Source organism: Calonectris borealis, chromosome 27 (assembly GCF_964195595.1).
Source record: "Calonectris borealis chromosome 27, bCalBor7.hap1.2, whole genome shotgun sequence".
Classification (NCBI taxonomy): Eukaryota; Metazoa; Chordata; class Aves; order Procellariiformes; family Procellariidae; genus Calonectris; species Calonectris borealis.
Genome location: NC_134338.1, coordinates 5,777,610 through 5,804,078, shown reverse-complemented (window position 1 = coordinate 5,804,078; position 26,469 = coordinate 5,777,610). Strand labels below are relative to the sequence as shown.

Below are 26,469 nucleotides of genomic sequence, written 5' to 3'. Positions count from 1 at the left end.
CTCACGAGTTTGAAGGAAGTGTTAAGATAGTTTCTTGGGAAGTTGATCACAAAGATTACTGTGTTGATAATGATCAATGTTATTGTTTGCTGGCTTATGCATTTGTGAGATTCACTTCAATATTTAGTCCTCTAAGCAGCTGTTAGTAAGTGAGCAAATGCTAAGTGGTAAGCTTCAGAAAGTGACATTTGGCACCTCTGGAATTAAAGATGGAGAGAGATAATGGTTTAGTCCTGAAATTTTGAATATTAAAGCTGCTACTGTAGTCACTTCAATTCTGCGAGCTTGATAGCATCATCCTGGACCTGTAGGCTCGCTAGAAAGCGGGGCAGGCAAATTCTGCACTCCTTGGAGCGGGAGCGTGTGCTTCCTGCAGTGAGTAGGACTGCAGTGGTGACACGGACCCTGCCACCAGCTCAGCCACTCAGTTGTGTGAAGCGGAACAGCTTGTTTCATCTCCTTTCTTTCTCAAACGGTAATAATATCTGTCCCACAGGAATGCTGAGAATTTGTTAATATCTGTAAAGTATGTTGAGATCTCCAAACAAATACATTCCAAAGCATCCTTTTTATTTCTGCCTTTCCTTGAGGACAGGCAGTTCTGTAGGGATTATATTTTTACTTGCATTGTCGAATATGGTGACTCGTGTTTGTTTGTTTGCTTAATGTATTTGGATTGAAAAAGAATTAATGAGTACTTAATTTCTGGTACTTGTGAGCTTATTTGCAGCCTGGTTTGTGTGTGCTCTAAGTTCATTTGTAAGCTAATGGTTTTTCACATGGTTGAAAGTGAATGGAGTTATTTATCTGCTTTTCTGAGTTAGAAGCTGTTTTCAGCACAGTTACCTAGATACCTCCTCATCAAGAACAGTAGCCATGTAGCTATGTAAATAACCTAGCTTATCCCACAGAAAGAGCGATCATTAGCAACAGGCTAGTGGTAGCTCGACATGGAAGGAAGATACTTGAAGAAATGCTTAGGACCAGGAAGTGAGAGCTTTGGTGGATAATTCAAAAGCAAAAATATCTATCCAATGCAAAAGAAAAAATGATCATAAATTTATTTACTTATTAATATTGGCTGCGGTATTAACAAACCATTTTTCTCTTCACAGCATTACTTAACATGTTTCAGTGGAACTATAGCAGTGCCCTTTTTGCTAGCTGATGCCATGTGTGTTGGGTTTGACCAGTGGGCTACCAGCCAGTTGATTGGGACCATTTTCTTCTGCGTGGGCATCACTACGTTGTTACAAACAACTTTCGGGTGCAGGTAAGATTTGGGACTTGTTTCTAGTTGTTGAGATGGTAATAAGACTAGACATCTGTTGGGATTTCCAAGAGGTAGTTAGTCTATTTTCAAAGGATAAACGTGAAACACAAGATAGCAGGTCAAATACAGGGCAGTTAGGGAAAGCTTTTGGAAAGCTGCTCCCAAAAAAAGGTGGATCTGAAATCAGAGAAGGCATTCCGAGGGTAAGAAAATACAGCAGGGGTAGGGGGAGGGAAGAAGGAGGAGGGAAATCCATGAGGACAGGGAAGGTAAAAGTGTTTCTGGGGGAAAGGAAAAATTCATACACCTTGGTAAAGAGGAACTAATTTTGATATTTTTATTAGTTTCCTGAATGATACTGTATTCTTGCCAATATTTAGGTGGTTGTGATTAATTCTATAGCAAATTGTGTGCTTGTTCCCGTAAAGTGCTTGTCAAATTAAAAAGGTAGGGAAAAATGACGAGGGTAACTTTTTATTCTCTGAACTGAGTGTGTCTCTGTTACCTTCCAATACAAACAAATCATTTGGTTTTATTTGTTAGTTGCTCTGAGTTGCAGGTAATGATCCTCCCTTGAGTTGGAAAGCAACACATATGTTAGTGTAGCCTTACAGGGATGCCTGTACCTCTCCTTTGGTCTGCTCTCCTTAGGAGGATGCAAGAGATCTATTCAGGTGTTAGCAAATACTTGTAAAAATCTGGTGTTGGTAAGAACAGGATGTTGTAAGTTTTATTAACATGAAGATAAATCTTTTTAAAAAATGTGTCTTCTACAATAAACACTGCAGAGAGATGTTTGACAACTTAAACTTCTGTTGACTCTGCCTATGAGAACCGGGAATACTAAAACCTGCAGAGTTATTTCTGCATCTTCTTGAATAAACCAAGAGTGATAAGTAAAACCAGAAGAAAAGTGCATATTTTAAGAGTATGCTCTCATATGGTTACTTGAATGATTCATGGGTCATTTAGTTCAATTGAAGAACAATACGAGCTGAAATCTTGCATTCCAAAAGAAAATGGACAAACACCCCCCCATTTTTAAAGATTTATCTAAGAAACAGAATCTTTGGGTGGAAAAGTTATCTCAATAGGGTGCAGAAGACAAGCCTATGGTAGATCACTTGCAGTTGTAGGTCAGCTTTTCATCTAAAAATTTTCCAAATATTTCAGGTTTTCCAATGTAATCTTGAGCTGCTATTTTAGTTAGCTTTAGTTAGCTTTCTTGTCTTTTTTCCTTTGGAAAAAACCTTCCCTTTATTTTTTTATTATGTCTTACTAAACTTACAAAATGGCTCTGCTGTTTTGTATGAAAAGTTCATTCTAATGACAAAACCGCATAATGAAAATTGTTGAAAGAGAAAATTTTCTTTCCCCAATGTATTTTCTTTTAGTCAAGACTACCTGCAGTTAATAATCATATTTTCTGCCTGATTGGCTCTTTGTGCTCATAGGGTAGCTTGCCTTAGCTGTAGTCATAAATTTTCAAGTACCTCGTCTGAAAGGAGGCAGAGGAGCAGAGTTGTGCCCTTTGGTGTTTTGAACCTCTCTTTTCTTTTATTGTTCAACTTTGAGTTGAATCCCTGGATTTACTGAGGTTTAAAATCTTCCAATTTTGTAAGAAGTGCAGAGTTGCAGATGGAGATGAACTCAAAGGGGAGCTTGGCTTTCCTGTGCTTCTACCAGCTTTATTCTGCCTCAAATTTATGAGAAAAAGCTTAGTTTTTGTGCTTCCTGAGACTTGTATCTCTTCACAGAACTAAAGTTTGTCATATTTTGTTTTTTTCCCAAAGTAATCTTGGGTTCTTTCTCTTTATTACTTACTACAGAGTGATTTCGGGCTCTTGCAGAAACCAGTGCGGTCCCATCAGTTTGAAATGCTCTGTTCCTTCTGCATAATCCCACCTCTGCCCTCCGTGTGTTTTTTTTAAGCTTTTCAGTGGCTTCCACTTGCACATGTTTATATACTGAAGAGGCAATTGTGTTTGAGTCTTAAAATAAGTGAACCCTGTATTTAAGGAGAACATTTCCGCGGTTGAATGTTTTATAACTATTTAACATGTGATTCTGGTTTTATGTAAGGGTGGGAATGGGATATAGCAGCGACGTTCTCTAAATGAGATGTTAAAGTATTTATTGGCAAGTCTGTCAACTGCTAAGTATTTCAGCAAATAAAGCCACTACGGTTTCAAAAGGTCAAATTCCAGGTTTAAAGGTCCTTAAAGATGGATTTACCTCAATTATGAGGAGGAGTTGTGGTCAATTTGGTACCCAGACTAATTTTAGGAATTCAAGCTATTTATTAGGTTATGTAATAAGCCAAAAGTATTGGCAAGGATTCAGACTGATTAGTATGACTGAGATAATCAAACACAGCTTTACTATACCTAAAGATTTTAGGTTTGTTGCTGTGCCTATCGCTACATTGTCTAAGCATTCTTACATCTGTGTGACATGTTAAGATAATGAAGACATTTCCAGATGACTTTAACTGCGTAAAAAGCTCTGTCTTCACAAGGGCTGGTGCCAAAATTGAGCAGCTTCACAATTTAGACATTAAATTAAAATGATATCCCAATCATAAGCTGGTGGTACTTTATCCAGCTAGTAGCGAATGCCTGGCTTACAATCGGAAAGATATTTCTTAAGTCATGTTCCAAACTACAGCTGTCTCTTCAGAAAGAGACTGATTATAGTTGGCTAATTTTGAGTAATAAGTTTAAAAAAAAAAAGTCTTTCTGCTTAGGAAAAAAAAAAAGCAGTATTTTGAACCTACCAGCCCTTTTGGTAAATATTCCAGGTTAACTGTCTCATACAAAGGTTGAGCCGATAGCTAGCGAGACGTACTAAAACCTTATTATGCTCTATGTATGCAGGGTATTTGATGTGATACAAAACTCACAATCTGAACCTAAGTCTCAGTACAGCTGACTTCATCACTGGAGAATGTGTTTGCAATGTATATTTACAAAATCATTGAGGGGGGACAGCGTACTGTGTAGGTGGGATAGAGGAGTAACAGCTTGTTACAGGTATTGCATATTTTGCCATGGGCACCAGCTTGCTCAGTTTGCTTAACAAACCTTGAAAAATAAGGTGAATCATTCACTCGTAGCTACCAACCGTTTCTTCACCAAAGATAAAGCTCTGATTTTTGCTCGAAGAAACTTAGAAGGGAATTGCATGCCAGTCAGGTGTGCTCAGATGGCTCGTGTATTTTATGAAGTTTGTCTTTCTAACACAGTTTTCAACATTTGCGATGGGTGGGTCAGCTTTGTAGATTGCTCATGGCCCGAACTCCTTTCCAGTGGTAGTTCAACTGTTCTAACTTCCTGCCTGTGAACTTTACAACTACTGTTAGTAACAGGCTTCTGGTTTGATCTTTTTTGTGTTAAGCGTGTATAGGATTTTTTCCCCACAGATTTTTTTTTCCCTTCTTTGTGCCTTTTCTGATCTTTATCTGAATCTGCTACAGTTAGTTCTTTTTCCTTTACTGGTGTTTGCACTGGCATCGATGCACTTCATTGCGGCTGTAAAACAGCCATAAACACGGTGCGGTAACTAGAGCCGCATGAGCAATTAAGAGTTCCCCGTGTTACAGTTTGAGATCTGCTATTGAAGAGAATCTTATTACAATCCATTAATGACGGTATTTATAGAATAGTTCAAAGTGCATCTTCTCTGTAGTTAAGTAACATCTGGATATTTGTGATGTTATGCAAGCTACGGTTGATTCAATAAATATGTAGTTGGTGCTGGTAAATGCTCTTTAGATCTTAAACCTTTTGGGAAGTATAAACACCAATGCTAAGAATGTCATCTTGAAATTCTGGCAGCGTTTGTATTTATTGTTGGTAGCCACCTGGAACATCTAATCAGCTTTTATCAACCTAATAGTTATTTACACGTAAGCTTAAAGATGAATGTATAAATGACTGTACTTCAAGTCATGCAAAGGGAAGGTATTGAGTATGCAGACTGCATATTGCTCTATCAGAGAGCTTTTTTAATGTGGCGGGACGGTAAAAGCTGCACGTTCAGCAGTCTGGCCGATACTTACATCAGGACGTGCATCTGTATCCTTGTTATGCTGCTGAGTCAAAACCTTAAATCAATGTCTGGTACCTGCATGCTGGTATCCGGTAGTTATCTGTTATAGGCGTTGTATTAATAACTTCATGCACGTAGTGTCTTCTGTTACGTCTTTTGGTTTGTGAAGTCTTAGTATTTCTATGTTCTTTTTAATAAGAAATTTTCACATTTCGCATTTCTAATAACCTCCAATAAAGGATGGTTTTGAGGATGAGTAACCACCTAACTGCAATTGATATCCTGACACGGTGCCATAACACCGAGAAATGTCAGCATCTCTTCTTTCCCTTTCCACCAGGTTACCCTTGTTTCAAGCGAGTGCTTTTGCATTCTTAGCACCTGCTAGAGCAATACTCTCCCTGGAGAAGTGGAAATGTAATAATACAGGTAATTGTCATTTATGCTTGTTCAGGTTTAAGTGACAAACGACCCAGAACACATATCGTGAAACTGCCAAACCTTTTGATACGGAAAGTGGAATTAATGAACAGGGAATACGAAAAATTCTCTCCTTTAACAATGTTAAAACTTTGTGCCTTGGAAAAAGATTCCTAAAAATGCCCTCGTGGAATTCTGGTTTTGAGGGTTTTTTTTTATATAAAAAATGTTGACAAAAGAAATCTAGTAGTAGCATAAAACAATTATTCTGTTAACAATGTAGAGAAAGGCAAAAGGATTCCTTAAATGTTCCTCTTTGGTATTTAGAAATAGTAAGTCCAGTCGAGTCCTTTTAAGTTGAGGAGTAGTAAGTTTGAGCAATGTTCAGCATCACCTGAAGACCAGCATTTTTACCTGTTTACCTCATACCTGACAGGTTTTGCAGAGCAAGCTTTGACAATATTTGGATGTTCATTTTAACTACTTCTGTGCTAACTTCGTCATCCTGAAAGGCTTTGAATTTATTTAGAGTGAAAATGTGCAGTAAAACTGGTTGGGTAGGGGGCTTTTTCTTTAACTTAGGTTAGAAAACTGAAGTGGAAACAGCTCTGGCAGTTTTCTTTTCAATGGGGTGTGGTTATTCAGTAATAAGGCTGTGGGCAGCGCAAGACAGCAGTATAGAGAAGCAGGCTGCTTCCTTCTAACTGAAGTTCTTCCCGGGGGTCTTTTTGATTCTCTAATCATTTATATTATTTATGTGTTTATACATCTCTCTTGATTCTCTTATGACCATCCAATTAGTTTTCCTCCTGTTTTTTCTATAGAAAACTTAGCTTTGAGCATTCACATTTTCTCACTGGGGGAGTCAGATTTAGCTACTGGGAAATAACACATGGGTTTCGGTGCCCAATGCGTAAAGGCGAACTGTGGTGTGCTTTAGTAGTGCTCGCTGTCTTGGCTATATCTGTGCGCCAAAATGTGCCAGTATCCTAATATACACCTTGTTGAAAGAAAATACAGTCTGATAACCTTTGATGGCAAAGCAATTTTTCCACTACTTCAGCTTTTCAGAAAGAGCCTTTGCTACATCTTGCTCTTGAACCTTTTAACCTTCAAAAGGTGTCAGATGGGGTTGTAACCACGGGTCAATTCATCATTGAGTGAGTGACCTAAATTGGTGAACAACAGACGTTGGAGTACTTGACTCCTAGTGTGCAGTTGAGTAATTCTCCATTCATCTGTTTATTGGAGTGGGAAAAGAACCCCTAATTGACCTTTCTTTCTGAAAGTTACGATTTTTTTCCACTCTGGTACAGTGGGTAAAATTAGTGGTTAGCTCTTGGGGAATGTAAGCATGTTATTACTTGATTTGTAGCATTGCCGAACTTCTATTCTGTGTAAATCAAGGCTCATTTGTCAGACACAGCTTAAGGAGAGATTTATTTTGTATTAAATGATGGCAAAGTGGCCAAGGAATAAATACCTGTGTTTTTTCTTTTTTTCTTTTTGTAAGATATAACAGTTACAAATGGAACGACAGAACTGCTTCACACTGAGCACATCTGGTATCCCAGAATACGAGAGGTAATGTAGGAGTAGCCTTTAGCTGTTGATCTGTCCGATTCCAGTTAAGTTTCTCACCTAACCATTTGTGTGTTCTCGTCTTTAAGTTGGTAATTTCTTCTTTCACTGCAATTTCATTTGAATATATCCCTTTACTCATTTCACGGAAGTCTTCATCTTTTCAACTTGTTCATTGCTGGACAGCAAATACAAGGAGTTAGTTACCACATTCCAAAAGATGCGCAGTAAAATGCACACGCAGGACGAATGCTCTTCTTGCAACGCTTTGCAATTTGTGCTCGCTGGTAGCAGTTCAGCTGCCACCAGACCACTTGCCTGCTGTCACTCTGTTCAGTAGGCTGTCCCGTGGAAGGTAAATATGCAGTTAGCAAATCTGTTCATCCCTAGGTGTCTTAAGTTGGAGACTATTCTGATAAGACGTTGATTCTCCCGAGAGACTTGCTGAACTATACCAAACTCCTTCTCCACTCGCAGCACTGCAGTCTGAACTTCATCATGCTCTGCAGAGCCCAGGATGAGGGTTGTGCCCAGGCGTCACACTAGAGTGGTAGATAGCGTAGTCCAAATTAAGGCGTGTGTCATGGAATTTATCTCCCATCCCGTTGCTTTGGGCTGCACACTTTTCCTTAATTAAAAACAACCCCTCTCTCTTCCCCATGTTCAAACCATAGCTACATCCTGCCAAGAGCCCTGCAGCCAAGAGGGCTGACAGTCTCCTGAGACCACAACGCTGCTCTATACCAGCTTCTAAGGAGCACTTGTGAACAATGCAGCATACACTCTGCCCCTAGGAGCTAGGAGCATCACCTCCGTGGCGCCACCAACCCTTGCCGGTTCGCTCTGAGAGCTTAAAGGTTAGCCTGGAACCCAGGTCTCCTGTCTGACAGTGTCATGTGCTATCCACACAACTACCAGACTGGCCCACTGGTCTGTTGTGAAATAGTTTTGTGGAGAAAGCCATAAGTGTTATGCTTAAGCAATAAGTCACTTAAACATAATGAGCTGTTTTATGACGAAAAATTTGCTGAGTTCTTCTGTGTCACTGAATTCTTTTAACTGCAGTTTGTAATCCAGAGCAGAAAAAGAAACGTTTTGGGTTTGCTTTTAAGATTTGACTGAACTGTCTCTTTCCCGTTCTTGTGTGTTCAGATCCAAGGTGCTATTATCATGTCCTCCTTGATAGAAGTGGTGATTGGTTTGCTTGGCCTTCCCGGCGCCCTGTTGCGATACATTGGACCGCTGACCATCACGCCAACTGTTGCTCTCATCGGCCTCTCCGGTTTCCAAGCTGCTGGAGAGAGAGCAGGCAAACACTGGGGTATCGCTATGTTGTAAGTACTCCTGGGTGTTCTTGGCTTAGGCCGGGGGTCCCAGTTGGTAAGTCGTCATGCGGGAATTTTGGAGCGCCAGGGAAAAGCCAGAGTCTGCTCGGCTGCCAAAGGTAGCGTCGCAGTGCTCCCGGCGTGGAGAAATACCCTGTGCAGGAATGTGAGTGGGTCTGGGTAGGGTCAGCTGGCAACTTGGGAAGGAGGACAGCAGCAACTGAAGAAGAGGAGGAAGGAAAGGGCAGCGGCTGAAAGTGAGGTGTGGAGCACAGAGAATTTTATAAAACAATAGTTGGTCTGGGAGCCATTGGCTGGGTCTCATTCAGTGCTATAGAAGAGATGATTTAGCAAAACACCAGAGAGATTAGTGAACAATTTCTGTTGCTGTTTTTGTGATGCTATTGTGTGGGTTTCTTACTCTGCAACAGCGAGCAAATACCATTGGTAGTAGTGGTCATTATTACTAATTTGCTTACCTATAGCCAAGAGAAATTTGTATGACGACAGAGAGCGTATGTATTTCCATGAATGCCATCAGTCGACGAGGCATAAGTAGACAGATTTCTGTTTAGTAGACAAAAAGGCTTTCAGAGTGAATTTCGGGGCATGATGTGTGTGCTTCTGTAGGTATAGATGCCAGGGAAATTAAAGAATTGAGATTAGTTGTATGAAAGGGGATAACTGAGAAAACTGAGATGAAGAGAAGACAAAAGCTTCCTGTGAGATGCTGTGGATAACCAGCCAAATAAGGATGGAAACCACATTTTAGGGAGAAGGAAACTGGCTGAAGCAGTTGCTATATTCAATGGATAGCGACCAACTTTGTGCTGGCTCTGGAAGCGGAAGGAATGACTTGATGAGATCAGATTCTGATCTGACTAATCTGTTTGCACAGTACTTTGAACATGTAAAGTATTCTGTAAGTGCAGCTTATGATTAAAGGGCTGTTTAATTCTCTTTTATCTTGGATGTTAGCATCATGAATATTTTTGTAATTCTATTATGTTAAGCAGCTGACCCAAAGGAACATTTTATTTTCCTGTGAAACAAATTCTATGCAAGTTGGGACTAATGTTAAATCAATCAAGCAGACCTTTGGTGAATTGGACGTGGAAACGTGTAATTAAAGTTGGCGTTTTGCAGATGGAAAAAAAAAAATCTATTTGGGAACAGGATTTAAATATTACCCGGTCAATATGTATTTCTGGCTTCTGCCACGCAAAAACGTGCACTAGATTGTTGAAAATAACTCCATAGCCATTGAGAGCCACTCAAAAGTAACTTGATCTCTACAAGATGTGGCACTTGAAATTGTCTTGGCTGTTCTGATGAGATAAAAATACTGTATTGCTATCTAGTACAGCAGAATAATACCTGTGTCAGAGCTATTATCCTCTGTTAGCTGCAGATGCTATTTGACAAGACTTTCAGTTTCCCAAACAGTTTTCTGACCTCGCCTGTTCTGCGGGTGCCAGGCTGAAATAATTTAATCCATAAAACACATTGCACCACGATCTCTAAAAAGGGAAATTATTCCTGAATTGGTCTTCGCCTGTACATCTGGTGAACAAAACTGTTTCTTTGGGCATTTAAAGATTTGGTAATATTTCACAGAATGGCAGTAAGCCCCCCTGCCATGTGTAGCCAATATAATATTATTTACAATAATATAATATTATTACCTTATTTACAACTCTGTACTAAATAAATCAAAATGCAAAGCCACCTGTCCTCAGGGCTAGCGTGGCAGGATAGCTGCAGTTAGGGAGTGGAGCCCATCTTTCCATAATGGGCTTTGGGAGAGATGCCAAAATGTTTCCTGAATGCAAGGAAAAGGTGCCTTTAGCATTCGACTGTAGTCAGGGGTAAAGTCTATAAATGACACCCTTCTTGTGCAGAACTCTTTGTTCCTGGAGACTGAGGGAGGATAAAGCTCTGTTTTGTTTCTTACAGACTGAAACTGATCTTGGACAGAAAAGGGAGGGAAGCCTAAAGTCCACCTTTTTTTTTTTTTTTTTTTTTAAGTCAGCTGATAAAAACATAATCTCAAATTTCAGAAAAGCTCTGCTGCTTCTTACAGCTTGACTCTTTGTTTAGCCTTTTTGTAGCAAAACTGGTTTTGGCTATTTCAGAACTGAGCAACCTGCCCTGGCTTTTTATTTTTCCTTGCAGTGCATACTTATTCTAGCTGTAGGGTTGGAATTAATTTTTAGCGTATAGAGGAGCTTAGAGCTTAGCAGTTTTGACGAGGGGGGAAGGTGCATAACACTTGAGGCATCTAAAAACTGCAATAAACTGGGTTACTGGTGAGCTGCAGTTGAATGGAATCGTGGTTTTTTGGGCTCTATTCTGCTTCATTTACAGCTGTGTAGTGAAAGATGCATATACAAAAAAAATAGAGATTCTTAAGAATTGAAGAAAGAATTCCCCTTGACAGAAATTTTTCAAGTGCTTTGGAGTTTTATGCAAATTTTGAAACGTAAAAATTACTGTATACTGGCCTCCAGTTTTCCTTTTTCTTCCCATTTGCTAGCAGCAACCTTTATGCTTCATATGCAGAGCAGACCTGGACACACAGATAGTTAGAGTTTGAGTCAGAAAAAGGCAAGCAGCACAGCGTAGCTCTTTGCTAATGGCTGCTTACCTCTGAAGATCTTTCTCTAGTCTAATTAATTTTCCTGGTTTCATTTACCTGTTTGCTGCTGACTGTTGTTGCAGCACTTTAGAATACAAATTATGTTGTTTTGGCTTTCATGGAATAATAATTTATTTAAAATACATTCTCTTGCGATGCTTTGTCTAGTGCTAAATTTAAAATGTACATTTATATTCTGTGTCTGAAGAGCCTGAACAGGTTTGTGCTGAGAAGGATTTTTAACATATTGGTGCTAATGACATGTCTCTCTTGTCCCACCCTCCTCCTCCTTTTTTCTCAGGACTATTTTCCTAGTATTGTTGTTTTCTCAGTATGCCAGAAATGTCAAATTTCCCTTACCCATTTACAAATCTAAGAAAGGATGGACAGCATACCGGCTGCAGCTTTTCAAGATGTTCCCTGTAAGTAGTTCAACTTGTTCTTCAGTTGGCAAAAAAAAACCTAATTTGTGTTTTGGGGTTTTTTTCCTTGGTTTTGATTTTTCGTAATAATACAGTAGATCACAAAGGTGAGATAAAAGCTTAAATGGGCTTATGGGAACCTTAACTAAATGGCTCATTTGCCACAGGAAATAGTCTCCTATTGTAGTCTTGCCAGATCCCATTCTGGTATCCATCTCTGATGAAGAGTCGTTGGAGTGATGAAGATCATGGAGGGGAGGGAAGGGGGTAGAGAAGAAGGTATGTTTATGCATGCAGTGAAAGCCTAAACTGAGCCCTCCAAAAAGGGATGGCGAGATCGTTATCTTCGAGTTTTATGAAAGCAATACTCCATTCCCCCATGTGAAAGACTTCTTGTTATTTCTCTGGTAAAGTTGAGACTAATTCACTAGTTTGTTTAAGTGCCCATTTGGAGACTTCCCCATTTGTTAGGGGAGAGAAGAGGCTTGCTCTAATTCTAAAGCTTTTGTAACAGCACCTTCGTTAGGGGCCGGGGGTAAACACCTAACGGATCTATTACAGGATTTAATGCTTGTTCAGACTTAAAATCTCACTTAAGATCACACTCAGATATGTGTGTAATAGATATTCTGTGCAGGAACTGTATTATAAACAGCTTTTTTCCTCCTCTTTCACAGATTATTTTGGCTATTTTGGTGTCATGGTTGCTTTGCTTCATCTTCACTGTGACAGACGTCTTTCCCCCTGACAGTTCGAAGTACGGCTTCTATGCTCGCACAGACGCCCGACGAGGAGTGCTGTTGGTAGCTCCGTGGTTCAAGGTCCCTTATCCTTGTAAGTATGTCTGGTTTTAAGAGCTGTTTTTCTGATAACATGCCTATGAGTATCATTTCTGATGTTTTCAGAAGCGTTGCTGCTTTTTTCCCCTCAATACTCTATTCTGATGCACTTCAACATGCGCTGACCTAAAGACATCGTAGGTGGGGATGATGGTTTTTTTCTTGTTTTCCTCTTTCATTTGATACCCTAGTGTCTCACCCAAGAAAGACCGAGTCTCTGAAACTTGAATTTGTAGAAGGCACTTGCAGGGTTTATCTAGGCAACTCTTGACTTCTAATAACGTAGTGTGACTGTATATATAACGTGGATTTTCAGGGAATGGTTGATTTATCTGCATTTGTCGATATTGTGGTCAGCTGCTGTTAACGTTACACAGCAATAAGGATGGGTTATTACAACTCCTGTGGAGCTACTGAAGTCATTGATTCCCGTTGTCTAAAGAATCAGTAGCGCGTGAAGTTTTTTCCAGCTTAACCCACTTCGAATCATAGAGTCATTAAGGTTGGAAAAGACCTCTAAGATCACCGAGTCCAACCGTCAACCCAACACCCCCATGCCCACTAAACCATGTCACTAAGTGCCTCATCCACACGTCTTTTAAATCCCCCCAGGGATGGGGACTCCCCCGCTTCCCTGGGCAGCGTGTTCCAAGGCCTGACCACTCTTTCAGTGAAGAAATTTCTCCTAATGTCCAATCTAAACCTCCCTTGGCGCAACTTGAGGCCATTTCCTCTCATCCTATCGCTGTTACTTGGGAGAAGAGACCGACCCCCCCTCGCTACAACCTCCTTCCAGGGAGTTGTAGAGCGCGATGAGGTCTCCCCTGAGCCTCCTCTTCTCCAGGCTGAACACCCCCAGTTCCCTCAGCCGCTCCCCATCAGACTTGTGCTCCAGGCCCTTCACCAGCTTCGTTGCCCTCCTCTGGACACGCTCCAGCACCTCCATGTCCTTCTTGTGGTGAGGGGCCCAAAACTGAACACAGGATTCGAGGTGCGGCCTCACCAGTGCCCAGTACAGGGGCACGATCACCTCCCTGCTCCTGCTGGCCACACTAGTTCTGGTACAGGCCAGGGTGCCGTTGGCCTTCCTGGGCACACGGCCAGCTCATGTTCAGCTGTCGACCAGCACCCCAGGTCCTTTTCCTCCGGACAGCTCTCCAGCCACACTTCCATGCCCCAAACACACCCATTCTTGAATTATCACAACTGTTAACAACTACACAAAAATGTCCTGACTTGCAGAAGCAGCATTGGAATCGGACTGATGAGCAAGTCAGAGAATGCCAGTCAATGCTTGTGAAAGGACAAAAAAGTATTTAGAAGAGAACATGAAACGCTCTACACGACATCTTGGATGTTGGTATTCTTTTGCTGGCCTCCTCTAAGTTTAAAGCCTTAAAGGCTGTTTCTTATGGCATGAGTTAGAGTTGCACAACTGGTTCACCCTTGTGCTGCTCAGAAATTAATGGGGTAATAATAGAATAATATTCTACTAGAACAGAATAATAGAAATTGTCAGGAATACCACTACATTGTAATGAGGCAGCTTCGTTGTGATTTTCCATACGCCTTGGTTTTGATTAGTTCTTAAAAGGAACCACTTCTAAAGGAGTACTTGCAAGATGTATAATAGAAGCTTTTGGGAAAGAAGAAGAGAAAAACTCCACCCTGATTAGACCTTTCTCATTTGTGAAGCCTTGTTCATTCACGTTTGTGTGACTTAAAGTTCCTTTTGTTGCGAGAGGCTCATCTATTTCAAAGAGATAAAAGCATCAAGGCAGTTGCTGTGGAAAACCTGCCAAGCTTTTCTACAGGCTTAAATTAATCTTATTTTCCCTTCTACAAAAATTTGGAATTGGAAGGTGTTTGTGCAATGACCATAGCTGGTTGTTGGCCATTCTTTTTGGTAGACTAAACTTGTAACCAAAGACTGAGTTTTCAGAGCAATAATAATAAAGTGGCATTTGCCTCACTGATCAGAATTGTTTTTTCACAAGCAGTAATTCAAATTCCTTCTTTCTGAACAGGAGGAATTTTTTTGGTGGGATTTAGGGCTTTTTTGGGTTTTTTCCAAGCATGATCAAAGCAGTTGGTTAGGTGGTTTTTCCTTTGCTCCTTTCATCTACTTGAACTTGCCAGACTGTGTTACTGTGAAGGGAGTTTGTTGGTTCCATTAAAGATGAATAAATTGCTGTATGGTTTGATATCTAAATTGTTTTCTGTGGCACGAAAGGTTTCAGTTTTCTTCTCTTCACAGTTCAGTGGGGACTGCCAACAATTTCAGCCGCTGGAGTAATAGGAATGCTTAGCGCAGTTGTTGCTAGCATTATTGAATCAATAGGAGATTACTACGCCTGTGCCAGGTTGTCTTGCGCTCCTCCTCCACCTATTCATGCAATAAACCGGTATGTCAAAAAAAGAAATTTTTCGGTGTCTTAAGCTACTTTTTTTTTTTCCTTACTTTTTTTTTTCCTTGGGATAAGACGGGAATGTGTTCTGAGTTTAAATGTTACAATTTGGTCAAACACAAGGGCCAAGGATCTGAAATACAAGATGCAACTGTCATGTTGAATTATTTTGTTGCAAATGTAGCATTGGAAACCTAGTCCTATTCCTGCTGGAGTCCATGGAAGTTAATAGTACAGTTTCTGTAGGGACAGAACTCTAAATCGGTTCTGGAATTGGGGCAGCTTGTCAAATTCACCTGAAATGCAATTTTAGAAATAAAGAGCAGCTCTAAGTTTGACTTGAATTATTTTGTAATTTCTCCAGTTCAAGAATGTGGGTATCTAAGGCATAGAAAACAGAACTCAAGTTGGTTTTCCAGGTGTGTTGGAGCTTGAAACATGAATTATAATAATTCATGTGGGACAGATGCCTTAACAGGCACCAACGTAGGTTGCAGTCCTAAAGCACCATCTGAAGTGAGTCTACGCTAATACAAGTTTGACTCTTTTTCTGTTTGCAATTTACAGAGGGATTTTTATTGAGGGTCTCTCCTGTGTTCTGGATGGAGTATTTGGGACAGGGAATGGATCCACTTCCTCCAGCCCTAACATTGGTGTCTTGGGCATCACAAAGGTATGTGCTTTACCGTGATAACTCAGTGACATGAGTATTTCATCCCCTCTGGTGGATGGCTTATGCCATTTTCATGTTTCACAGCATGATTCTCTTCCAAGAAACCACACTACTTAGTACTTTGTGCAGACAAACTTTACACAGCATTCCGAATTTACATAACTTGTCTGTACCAGCCATTGTCTAATGGAAATGCATTCTAGATAAGGACTGCAAAAATCTTATTTTTATTCGGAGTAAAGGGCAGTTAGAAAATCTACATAAAGCAGGTGATGCTATATAAGCTATCCCTTTGAAAACCAAAAAGGCATCCCAGGGCTCTAGGGTGTTTTGAGTTGAGGCATAAACACTGTGAAGTGTATAGCAGTTGATACCGTTTTGGATGTCTTGGCTCTGAAAGCATCGCTAGAGAAGTGACTAATTTTAATGTCTCACTTGAACACACAATGAAATGGAACTTGAGGTCCTTGGGTCTTATCTACGTCTGTACTAGGATGTTACGCTGACACAGCTAGAACAGGAACTGCAGTCAAGGGAACTTCAAAGTTAAATGTGCCCTAAATATTTGTTTCCATCATGACAGGTTTTTAAGGCACTGAGCATGCTTAGGGGATTACATATTTTTTGGGGTGTAACTCAACAAAATTTATAAGCACTTGAGGAATTCCTTTGTTCACATGTGGAACTGGATGTGTGCTTGAATGCCTTGCTGAACTGGGAGACCTTGGACCGCAGATAGATTGCTTGATATTGTTAATTTAACCTTGTTAAGAAATACCAACAAAATTGGTAAGAGTAATTTATGTGTAAATACATACATCTTGTTGCGTATTTCGCTTGGAAGCTATAAATCCCCTTCATGCATACAAGATAGAAGATGTATGCTCTCCGCTTGCAATAACTCATCCCTCTGACTTAATCCAATATAGATGATGAATTTATCTTCAGCCATTTTTTTTTCTGCACAAAGGATGGTTCTGTTCAGTTTTAGGGTGGAATATAAATACTAATAGCACCATCTGCTGTCTGTATAAGTCTTCCATTCAGTTGCTGATGGAAATTTCCTAGAAAAAATTTTGGTTAGAAGAATCCTTAAAGAAAGGTTTATTCTATTCTGCTCCCTTTCTATTGTTACTTCATAGGAGTTGATATGAATTAACAGCACTTTTTTATTAACAGTCCACAGAAATGAGGGTACATTTTGCTTTGGAACAGCGAAAAATGAACGTTAAACTGGCAGCTGTTACAGGGAACAGAGTTAACTACAGTTAGGTCTGTTCAGAGCGCATGATGGAAGAATGAATATGCCTTATCCAGAATGGCACAGCTGGATGGCTGTGCTCCAGTTTTTTGTCCTGTTTTCCTGTCTGCATGCTCATTTCTAAAAACCTAATAGTTTTTCAACTTCAATTTATATCAGAATAGATTTTTGGCATGTAGATACTCTGCTGTTTATTTGGGAGAGGAAAGCTTTAGTGCTCATGAGCAAAGACTACGTGGTCCTGGTGATCCTATTATACCAGTGCGACATTTGAAAAGGCATTTACCTCCCTTGAAATCAGTATATGATTACACTTAGAATTTAAATTTGAGGCTTCAACTGGATGTAAATACTGCAAAGTCTTTGAGCTAGTCTGTGAGCGAGTTTTATTTGATGAGAGGAGAATCAATTAAATCTGATTAGTTGAGGCAAAAGTATAGGCAGCTTATGCCGTAATGTTGGTCATGAAATGGATACTCCAGTAAGGTACTAGGTACCATATCCTGCACTCCAAAATAATCACCTAAAGTGTGTGTACAAGTGCCTGGGAATAAATGCGTAGTTTGGGCTAAATGTTGACCAGGATGCTTTCAGTAGCTTTCAAAAGGCGCTTAATTTGTTTGCCTTGTAGTGATGGAGCATTTGCATAAATAAATGTCACTATCATGTGGATTTTTTTAAAGAATCTGCCTATTTCATGCAGAAAAATAATTTACAGCAAGATATTGGTGGTCCTAAGGAAGTGAATATCTTCATAAAAAATAGACAAAGGTACAGGCTAAATTCTGTGTTGTTCTAGTGAACACCCTAATTTACTGGTCTAGCTTCTGTTTGTGGGTGAACACGTCTCACCTAACAGTTAAGCAATGAAGAATATGGGGGAGAGAAGTACTTTGGCCCTAAACATGCCTACTGGATCTTTTTGTCTCATTTCACTCGCTTAGCTCAGTCACACACAATTAACAAATTAATATCTACTTCTTTTTGAAGCTTAAAGGGCTTTGCTAGAAACCACCTTACCAGCGTAACAGGGGTTTTTTGTACCCGGTGCACTTCTTATGCAAGTATAACACTATTAAAATATTGAGTGTTCAGGTTTATCAACTACCACTACAACATAGTGCCAGAGAAATACTGCTCTGAAGTTTGAATGCTTAAAATAAAAACGGGAAGGAAGTGCAGGCACTCGGTTTCACAGTGTTAGCACAGCCATGATTTGCATATGAAGTGAATTCAGTTCTGATCTCAAAGAGGGATGTTATAAAATCAGTTGATAATCTCTGTCTAGAAAGCCTGCATCTCCTTCAAGTGGTAGGTAACTAATACATATATTCTCATGTAAAAGGGCAGCAACACATGGATATTTTTTCTTCCTGTTTGCACTACAATTGATCCATTTGCCATCCCTCCTAGTTATGGTCTATTTGTTTTCTTTATTGTAGATGGGTCTGCGCCACGTTTCAATGGTTATTGTGGCTATAGCAGTTACAGATGGTTTTAGAGATGACTTAATGTTAACAAAAAAAAAATCAAACAAAGTTACGTTAGAATTGGAGTGCAGCCATGGTACAGCTGAGCCCTCCAAGACATTTGTAAAGGCTCTGCAGCCCGTTTTTTTTTGCACCACAAAAAAATACGCATGGAAGCTTGAAAAGAAGTTTTAAATGCGAAAGAGAATAATAAAACTAAATGCAAGGCATGAAGTTGGACTAAGTGCAGACTTTTTCCAGCGTCCTTTTGGTTTTGTTCTCCTGCAGGTTGGAAGTCGCAGGGTTATTCAGTATGGGGCAGCCTTCATGCTCTTGCTTGGGATGGTTGGCAAGTTCAGTGCTCTCTTTGCATCGCTGCCTGACCCCGTGCTTGGTGCCCTCTTCTGCACTCTCTTTGGTAACGTATGTTTTTTTGCTCCTCTTTGTGTACTGTGTGGCTATATCTTTTTACTCTAGTGCTGTGTTTATATGTATGTTGCTATCTTTTTTTGAAGAAAAAGGCTATATAAAAGCTGAGACTTGTTTTATTTTTGTTTAGGGATGATTACAGCCGTGGGTCTGTCTAACCTCCAGTTCATAGATTTAAATTCTTCTCGTAACCTGTTTGTACTTGGATTTTCCATTTTCTTTGGACTTGTCCTTCCAAGCTATCTCAAACAAAATCCACTGGTCACAGGTACGTGTTTCTGCTCATTTACATGAACCATACTTTTACCTTGTACTCATACGCTAAGTACATACAAGTACAAAGTAATGTAAAGGGTAAATAAGAGAAAAACCAAAGTATTATGGAGACAATAAAAGCTATAGATAGAAGGCAGGTGTGTCCAGAGGAGAGTTAATTGAGAGTTAATTGAGTTAATTGAGACCTGAATTGGATGTTTCAGTGGGATACATCTGAAGTTGTCCTGCATTCTCAGGGTACAATTGTAGAGCAATGGAAGGAGGCGATTGGCAGTTGGACTGGAAGAAGGACTAAAAGGGTGAATCTGACTTGTAAATGATGTTAAAAGAACAAGGGGAAATACCAAGGTAGAGCTTGGAAGCTAGGAATTTGGTTTGGGTTTTGAAATATTTTGTCACTGCAGACATGTGTTCTGAATCTGAATTTTAATGAACTCAGTTTCAAACTGTTAGCCAAATTATATAGTTTTGGTGAACTGATGGAGAAGGATTTCTATTTTAATACTGCCTTCTCAATAGTGGTCATGGCAGTGTATGTCATCAGAGGAAGATTCTCTACAGGAATATTTAACTTGGTGGGGTTTTTTTTTCATTTTTTAAATTTTTTTTACAAAGGAAAGATTAAATAACTTTTTATAGCTATCGCTTCAGAACCAGATTTAAAGCATATCTAACCTACTAAGTTGTTCAGAAAAGTAGGTCATTCAAGCAAAGTTAGGCGGTGATATATAAATACAGTGTTCTTTCATGAATAGGGGCTATTAAGTCTTGCCCTTTTAAAAAGTAAGGGTTTATAAAAGGACTTGTTTCAGTCCACATGATTTTACATTATGGACATTTCTCCTTTTCCATTTTGTAGTTTTCTATTCAGTTTAAATTAAGCAGTTGCGTCTGCAGTAGAAACTAAAACGGCATTTCATGACATTTTTATAAGCAACAGAAGGTTCATGGAGTTACGTTTTGGGAAAGAAGGGGTCCCCATGGTGTACTACATTAGTTGAAGGTTCTTCTGCATCTATTCCCGTGTGGCTTTAAGAGTCCTATTTGAGCAAATTCCTCAGTGAACTCTAGCAAGTTTTCCCAGTTGGCCTGTGTGTAAATCAGTAGGATGTGTATGTGTACGATAAAAATTCAAACTCTCAATATTTTTTTTCCTGTTCTTCTAGGAATAGCGGGCATTGATCAAGTATTAAACGTTCTTCTCACTACAGCCATGTTTGTCGGTGGCTGCGTTGCGTTTATTTTGGATAATACCATTCCAGGTCAGCATGTGAACTTGTCATTTTATCTGAAATAATAACTGCCTTTCTGAATGAAGATAGCACAGCGTTTCATGGAGGCAGGAGATGAGGAAGAGATTACTGCTTTTGTTGTTGACTTCTTTAACACCTAGAGCAGACTGCTTAACACCTGCGTGCCTCAGTTTCCTTGAGAATGCTTTGAATCTTTTTCGGGTTAAGGTCTCCATCCTATTAAACATACAAAATAGCTGATAAAAATCAAACCAGAATAGTTGTCTTCAGAAGACAGAGTAAAAAGATTTTTAAGATCCCAACCTGCTTCCATTCGAGAGGAAAAATTTGCCTCGACGTCCAGTTACAAAATAAAACAGATAATAGCCTTTTCCAATAACCATGGGTTTTTTCCCTTTTCCTGCCTCTTTGAGGAGTCTAGATGATCTTTGCTGAACATGGTGTCTGAGACTTGGGGTTTTTTTTCTTCTCCTAACCTCTGCTGTGTATGTGTGCCTTTACATAAAGATATTAATGTATTTTTTTTTTTTTCCTTTTTCTTTTATTTTGACTTCTAGGAAGCCCTGAAGAGAGGGGAATACGGAAATGGAAGAAAGGGGTTGGTAAAGGAAGCAAGTCAGTGGATGGCATGGAAACATATGATTTGCCTTTTGGCATGAACTTTATTAAAAAATACAGGTGTTTCAGCTTCCTGCCCATCAGCCCTACCTTCATGGGTTACACGTGGAAAGGCTTCAGGAAAAGCAGTAACTGCAGGAGTTCAGATGAAGACTCAGAAGCTACAGTATAGCCTTAGTTGAAATTATATTATCTAGTTGTAGTAAAAGATGTATTTGCAGTTTCTTGCTGATTAAGAAGCATTAAAATATATGTTTTGTATATCTGCATTTAAATTCTGGAACCAGAGCTGAGACGGATTTTAAAAAAAAAAAAAAAAAAAAGCTTTCCTGTTGTGGGTGGTGGTAGCCAGATCTAGTGTCTCTGGGTCAAAGTTGCAAATGCTCCTCTCTTTGATTTTCAAAAGCTATAGATACCTGCGCACCTAAGTCTGTTTATTTTAAATGGGGCTTAGGTTCTGGAAGTATGTAGGTGCTATTGAAAAATGTTACTTTTTATGGTGTTTTTATTTAAGTCATTGATGCTGGCGTTTTTGGCGCATTCATTGCTGGCAATGTTAGTTACGCCAGAAAATTTGAATCCTGTGAGAAGGGCTGGGGGGTGGGGGAGGAAAAAAATTTACTTCTAGTCACGTCAAATCCCATATATATTGTTTTCCACTCACTGATGTGCACATTCCATATTTTCAGCCCCCTGGAAACCAGACCTAGTTGATACTGGCAAATCATGAGAGTTTTTTTTTGAAGTACCGATAGTTCAGTCAGATGTCCAGCGTTAAGACAGAAAGTTTCTGTAATAACTTTGCCGACGAAAACCGTGACCGATAGCTTCTGATAGCTTAGTGCTGTAGAAGGAACCGCTCCTTTCACGTCAGTTCACGTTTTCAAACGTTTGCTTTTTCTGCCTGGCATTTAACCACCTAATTATAGTGTCCAGGTGCAGGTTTTCTTTAAAGGGACACACGTAGCTCGAGTTTTGCAGAGATGGGAAACGATTAACTTCCAGACGGGACCCGATAACAGTTTTTACAGTGCAATGCCTGTATCCAGCAAGACATTTCCTGAAGAAAAATGCTAATTTGTTGAGCAGTTCTGAGCAATTAACATCTGTATACGTGCAGCTTTCCCTATAGGGAAAGCCACGCGGTCAAAACGCGGCCGGCATTCGCTGCTTTGGATCTGTGCAGAATTTTCTTCATTGAGAGCCGATGCTGCCTACGAGCGGCTTACGTTGCATTGCCTCTTCTTCTCCTCTCTTTGTGGGGCTTCCGCAAAAGCTCGTTACTGCTGCGGAGGTGATCTTGAACGGCAGAGACACTACATTTGATGTCCTCATCCACTGGATGGTTTAACGGGTATTGGGTCCAATCAGGGCACCATTCAGATTTTTTTTTTTTCCTGGAATAGTCTCAGCTCTGATGTTATGTGGGTGTTCATGCTCATCATGCATTCATAATTAAAAGTTTTATTCATGTTTAATGTTCTTACTATTGCAAGTTAGTTTTAGACTTCAGTGTGGCCCCAAAAGCATTTTTAAGCTGTGGAGATCATCAGGGAAATGTAGTGTAATGTAATTTCAAGGCCAGTATGCTCTACGGTGCTTGCGTTTTGTATTCCTGGAAAAAACATAACAGTAGATCCTGTAATTCACTAATATATTTATCGAAGTTTGACTACTGGACGGGAGCGCAGGAACTCTGTTTTCTCTGAGTACTTCCAGGTGAATTTGTTATTGGTTATTGAAGCATGGAAGGGTTGGGGTGGGGAGGGCAAGGAAGGAGCTTAACGGATCAGTACTGAATAGTGTAGAGTTGGAATGATTCCATTGATATCGTTCTCAGCATGCCATGGCTGTTTCCAGAAACTATTTTATACCGCTTTTTCCATAACAAAGCATGTGTTTGTTCCTGCTTCAGGGAACTTTCAGTAGTTTGCAGTCTTGGTGTCAATTGGACTATCTCGAAAGCTGGTCGGAAGAATTGCTGTGTAGTAGACAAGGTTAGTTTGCCTGTGAAACAAAGTCATTTTTATCGTTTTAAAATTTTTCCTCTTCAGGTAGTGAGGTGTTAGATTTCCACATCCACTTGCAGGTAGTTTGAGTGCGGAGACCTCTAATCAGTGGCGCGAAGCTTCCAAATTTCCCAACTTTATGTGCAACCAAAGATGTGTGCGAGACACGGGGGAGTTAAATATAAATATATATATATAAAAGGAAAAAAAAAAAGCCACCTATGTATGGTGGTTGTAATGATGTAAAATGCCAAAGGTGGTTATCTTGTAAGCGTTGAGAAAGGGAGGCAAAAGTTTTTTATTTAAAAGAGTGCCACCTTGGAGATACAGAAATGTCAAGCCCAGTGGTGCTGCTGGGCATGGAGCGCGGCAGTGACACCTGCGTCCCGAGGCTTTTCTAACTTCTCCCCCCAAATATTCTCTTGATAACTTCAGTGCTTACGCAGTCAAGAGACGAGGCGATGAGAAATAGCGTTGGTCTTCTCTCGCCTTTGGCTGAAGTAAAGCTGCGCGTGTTCTGCATTGCCTTCACTTGAGAATTGCCCAGACGCTTCAGTCAAATTACAGGGCGACGAATCCAAGGATGTTATTTTTCCTTCTCCCCGAGCAGAACACCACTCCTTTCTTGCAGCGTAGGAAAGACTATCCGAATAGACGAAGTCCGATTACGCTGTTTAACTGTTGGATTTAATTCTTTTTGTGACTTCGGGTCCTCCTGTGCCGATTCTGTTGACTGGCTGAGAGAAGCGCAGTAGCTTTTAGTCCGCATGTTTGCTTTTCTAGCATCTTGGTAACACTAAAATGAGTAGTTGTAGTTAGCAGTCCTTTTTGTAAGCCAATTTGTTTCTGTAACAACTCTCTCCATCTTACTACGAACATGCATGGTTAAAGATGAGCCTCAGTTTTGCAAAGGAGATCTGCTGAAGCACCTGTAATGTATAGCGAGGGGTCACGATGGGGTCATTGGCAGTACCTTGAATGTACAGGGCATGCGGCTGCCGCGCCCGGGATATTGCTATGAAAGCGTGCGTCTCCCCAGCGCTGAGAGGTGAGCGAAGGACGGAGCTGATGGGCGGGTGCCTTGGAAAGAGAAGCTCCCCTTTCCCTTTCCGACGTGCCTGAAACCATCCCAGAGCTGCCAGTGGGAGAAGATGCATTGCTTTTCTTTGCGAGGGAAATAACTGAATTGCCCCCGGTTTTGTGCAGTTGCGGCAGGCGATTGTGGACCTTAAATCCTTCTCCCACGACCGCTTTTCTACATTGGGGTTTTAGTGGCTGTCGTGAAATGCCCCGGCCGGGGGGAGCACGGTGCAGCAGCTGCTGGCAGATGGGTTGCAGAAGATTAACTTGCAGTTTTGAAAAGCATTTAAATACTTTGCGTTTGCTGGTTACGTCCAGGCTTTGATGCGTAAGAGTGGCTGGATACAGAAATCTGACTGTAAATGCAATACTGTATTTTTCCTATATATGTTATTGCCTGCCTTGCAAACAGCTAAACTAAACAAAACCACATAGGGAAGACGACACCTGAGAGATGAGTTAAGAGGCGATGAGATGTTTCAACCAAACTTTCAGACGGAAGGGCGAATATTCATGGTAGAAATATCATTTTGTCATATCAAAGGTGGTATCAATGTGTGCAAAACAAAGTAACTTGGGACTTTTGTAATTGATATTCTATTGTATTTTTTTTTTAGGTTAAATTAAGAATTCTTGCTAACATGTTGAAACACGTTTTCTAAAGCAAATACTTGCAAATTATACCTATAGAAATTTAGGTTTCATAGCTAACAGCTATGACTGATTAATGTTGTCATATTAGAGTGCATTGGCGGAGGAACTTAATCAGGTACCTCGCTCAGAAAGTTCAAACTTTAAACCCAGAATTTGCTTTATGCCTTTTAATACTGACTTTAAATATGGCAACTTGGTTTGTACATGAATATTGCAGTATTTTATTTCCATATATTAAAAATAACATTTCCACTCAGGATAATGATCGCAGTTTTCCTGGGAGGGAGTGGTATGATTGTCATGACAATGTCATGTGATGGTAGAATTTCTTCATTGACGAATCTATAGTAGTTGTGTATACTTTATTTACCCATGTTTATGTTCCTACCAAAAACTAAAGGGTTTCTTTATTGTTCATCTCCCTACTGAGATCTTGGTACTCCCGATGCAGAATTGGCGCTTGCAAACTGAAATCCTCAGTACTATTTATACCACAAGGAGCATCAGCGAGTGCGACCAGTCGTTTATAGCGTTGCATCCTTGATAAGAAGTGTTGAAAATCGCATCATTTGTGGTATAAACAGCACTCCAGGCACGCGTGGTTTAAAATAGCCGGCTTCTAATGGCGTGAGCGAGCCGTTGGATGCTTACGCGCAATCCAAAACAACCTGTGCTTAACACGATTTGTGTATCGATGTAGAAAATGCACGCGTGACAGACCAGCACGACCTACGGTGTTTCTTTTACGTGGCCTTCTTAAACCAAAAGCAACTTTTTTTTCTTTTTTTTTTTCTTTTTTTTTGTTAAGGGGGGGGCGGGGAGTGGTGGGTCACTCGTTTTTGCAGAAAATGTCCCACTTGGTGCATGTTTCTTAGTATTTCAAGGCTAATGGGCCTTTTTGGCCGTGGGATGACAGGTCCTCTATGCTGTCACGTTTATATAGCTGCGATGGGTCATTGCAGTATTGGAGGAGGCCACGAGTTTGCCAGTGTTTCGCTTCTGCCCATGAGTCTGTACAGCTTAGTGCTGGGCTGCTTTTAAGTATTGGGGATCCGTGTTCAGAGCCATCCAAAATATTCCTGTCTAGTTCTAATTTGACTGTGACTGTGCATTGTCATCCGTACATATAGATATGAGAGATATATTTAGAATTGCCTTGTGTACTATCTGGCATTTACTACATCTTTCCAGGTAAATCATCTTGCTGCCAGTCCAAATTATTATACTTTTGTCTGTTTATAACAACCTTCGGCGTAACAAACTATTGACTGTTCTTAGGCAGTGGGGATAAATATTTTTTTTTTTCCATGACTTTTTGTGACTGACTTTGGCTGTAAAACTTTTTTGTTAAACAGCAACAGGTTTTTTCTTTTGTTTTGTTTTTGTTCTGAGATGTGTAATTCTTTTATGGAGGTTTTTTTTTTTTATTTCATATTTTTTTTCTAACATTGCTTCATTAAACAATTAAATATTTAAAAATGTAATATTTGGACCAGATGTTGTGAATAATAGTAGATAAAGCTATTTTATTCTGTATTTTTAAAGCTGTTCAGTATAAATAAACGCGGGCATAGATGCAACTTGGCAGCGTGGTGTTACACTTCCTTTTAAACATCCCCTTCGAAGGAGAATCGACGTTTTGGGAATCCAGGTGATGTGAAGACCAAGCATCTCGTTGTAGCGAGTGCCGCCCAAAAATACAACCCCCAGACGCCTTCCCGACCCTTGCAGCTCTCAGCCCGCAGCTCGTACCACGAAGACGCATTAAATTTTTTTATTTATTTGGAAGAG

The 26,469-nt window shown here is 40.1% G+C and overlaps 1 protein-coding gene across 7 annotated transcripts in view; it reads left to right on the top strand.

The window, feature by feature from the left end:
- Positions 1-26,262, top strand: part of SLC23A2 (solute carrier family 23 member 2) — a 71,490-nt gene extending 45,228 nt beyond the window's left edge. For all 7 annotated transcript variants that reach the window (XM_075174877.1, XM_075174876.1, XM_075174878.1 and 4 more), the window contains 12 exons: positions 1,116-1,273; positions 5,664-5,752; positions 7,257-7,327; positions 8,477-8,658; positions 11,589-11,709; positions 12,387-12,543; positions 14,806-14,953; positions 15,524-15,629; positions 18,648-18,777; positions 18,919-19,056; positions 20,231-20,326; positions 20,875-26,262. In XM_075174877.1, the coding sequence (XP_075030978.1) occupies positions 1,116-1,273; positions 5,664-5,752; positions 7,257-7,327; positions 8,477-8,658; positions 11,589-11,709; positions 12,387-12,543; positions 14,806-14,953; positions 15,524-15,629; positions 18,648-18,777; positions 18,919-19,056; positions 20,231-20,326; positions 20,875-21,107 (1,629 nt within the window). In that variant the 3' untranslated portion in view covers positions 21,108-26,262. The remainder of the gene's footprint in view (positions 1-1,115; positions 1,274-5,663; positions 5,753-7,256; positions 7,328-8,476; positions 8,659-11,588; positions 11,710-12,386; positions 12,544-14,805; positions 14,954-15,523; positions 15,630-18,647; positions 18,778-18,918; positions 19,057-20,230; positions 20,327-20,874) is intronic.
- The last annotated feature ends 207 nt before the right edge of the window (positions 26,263-26,469 follow it).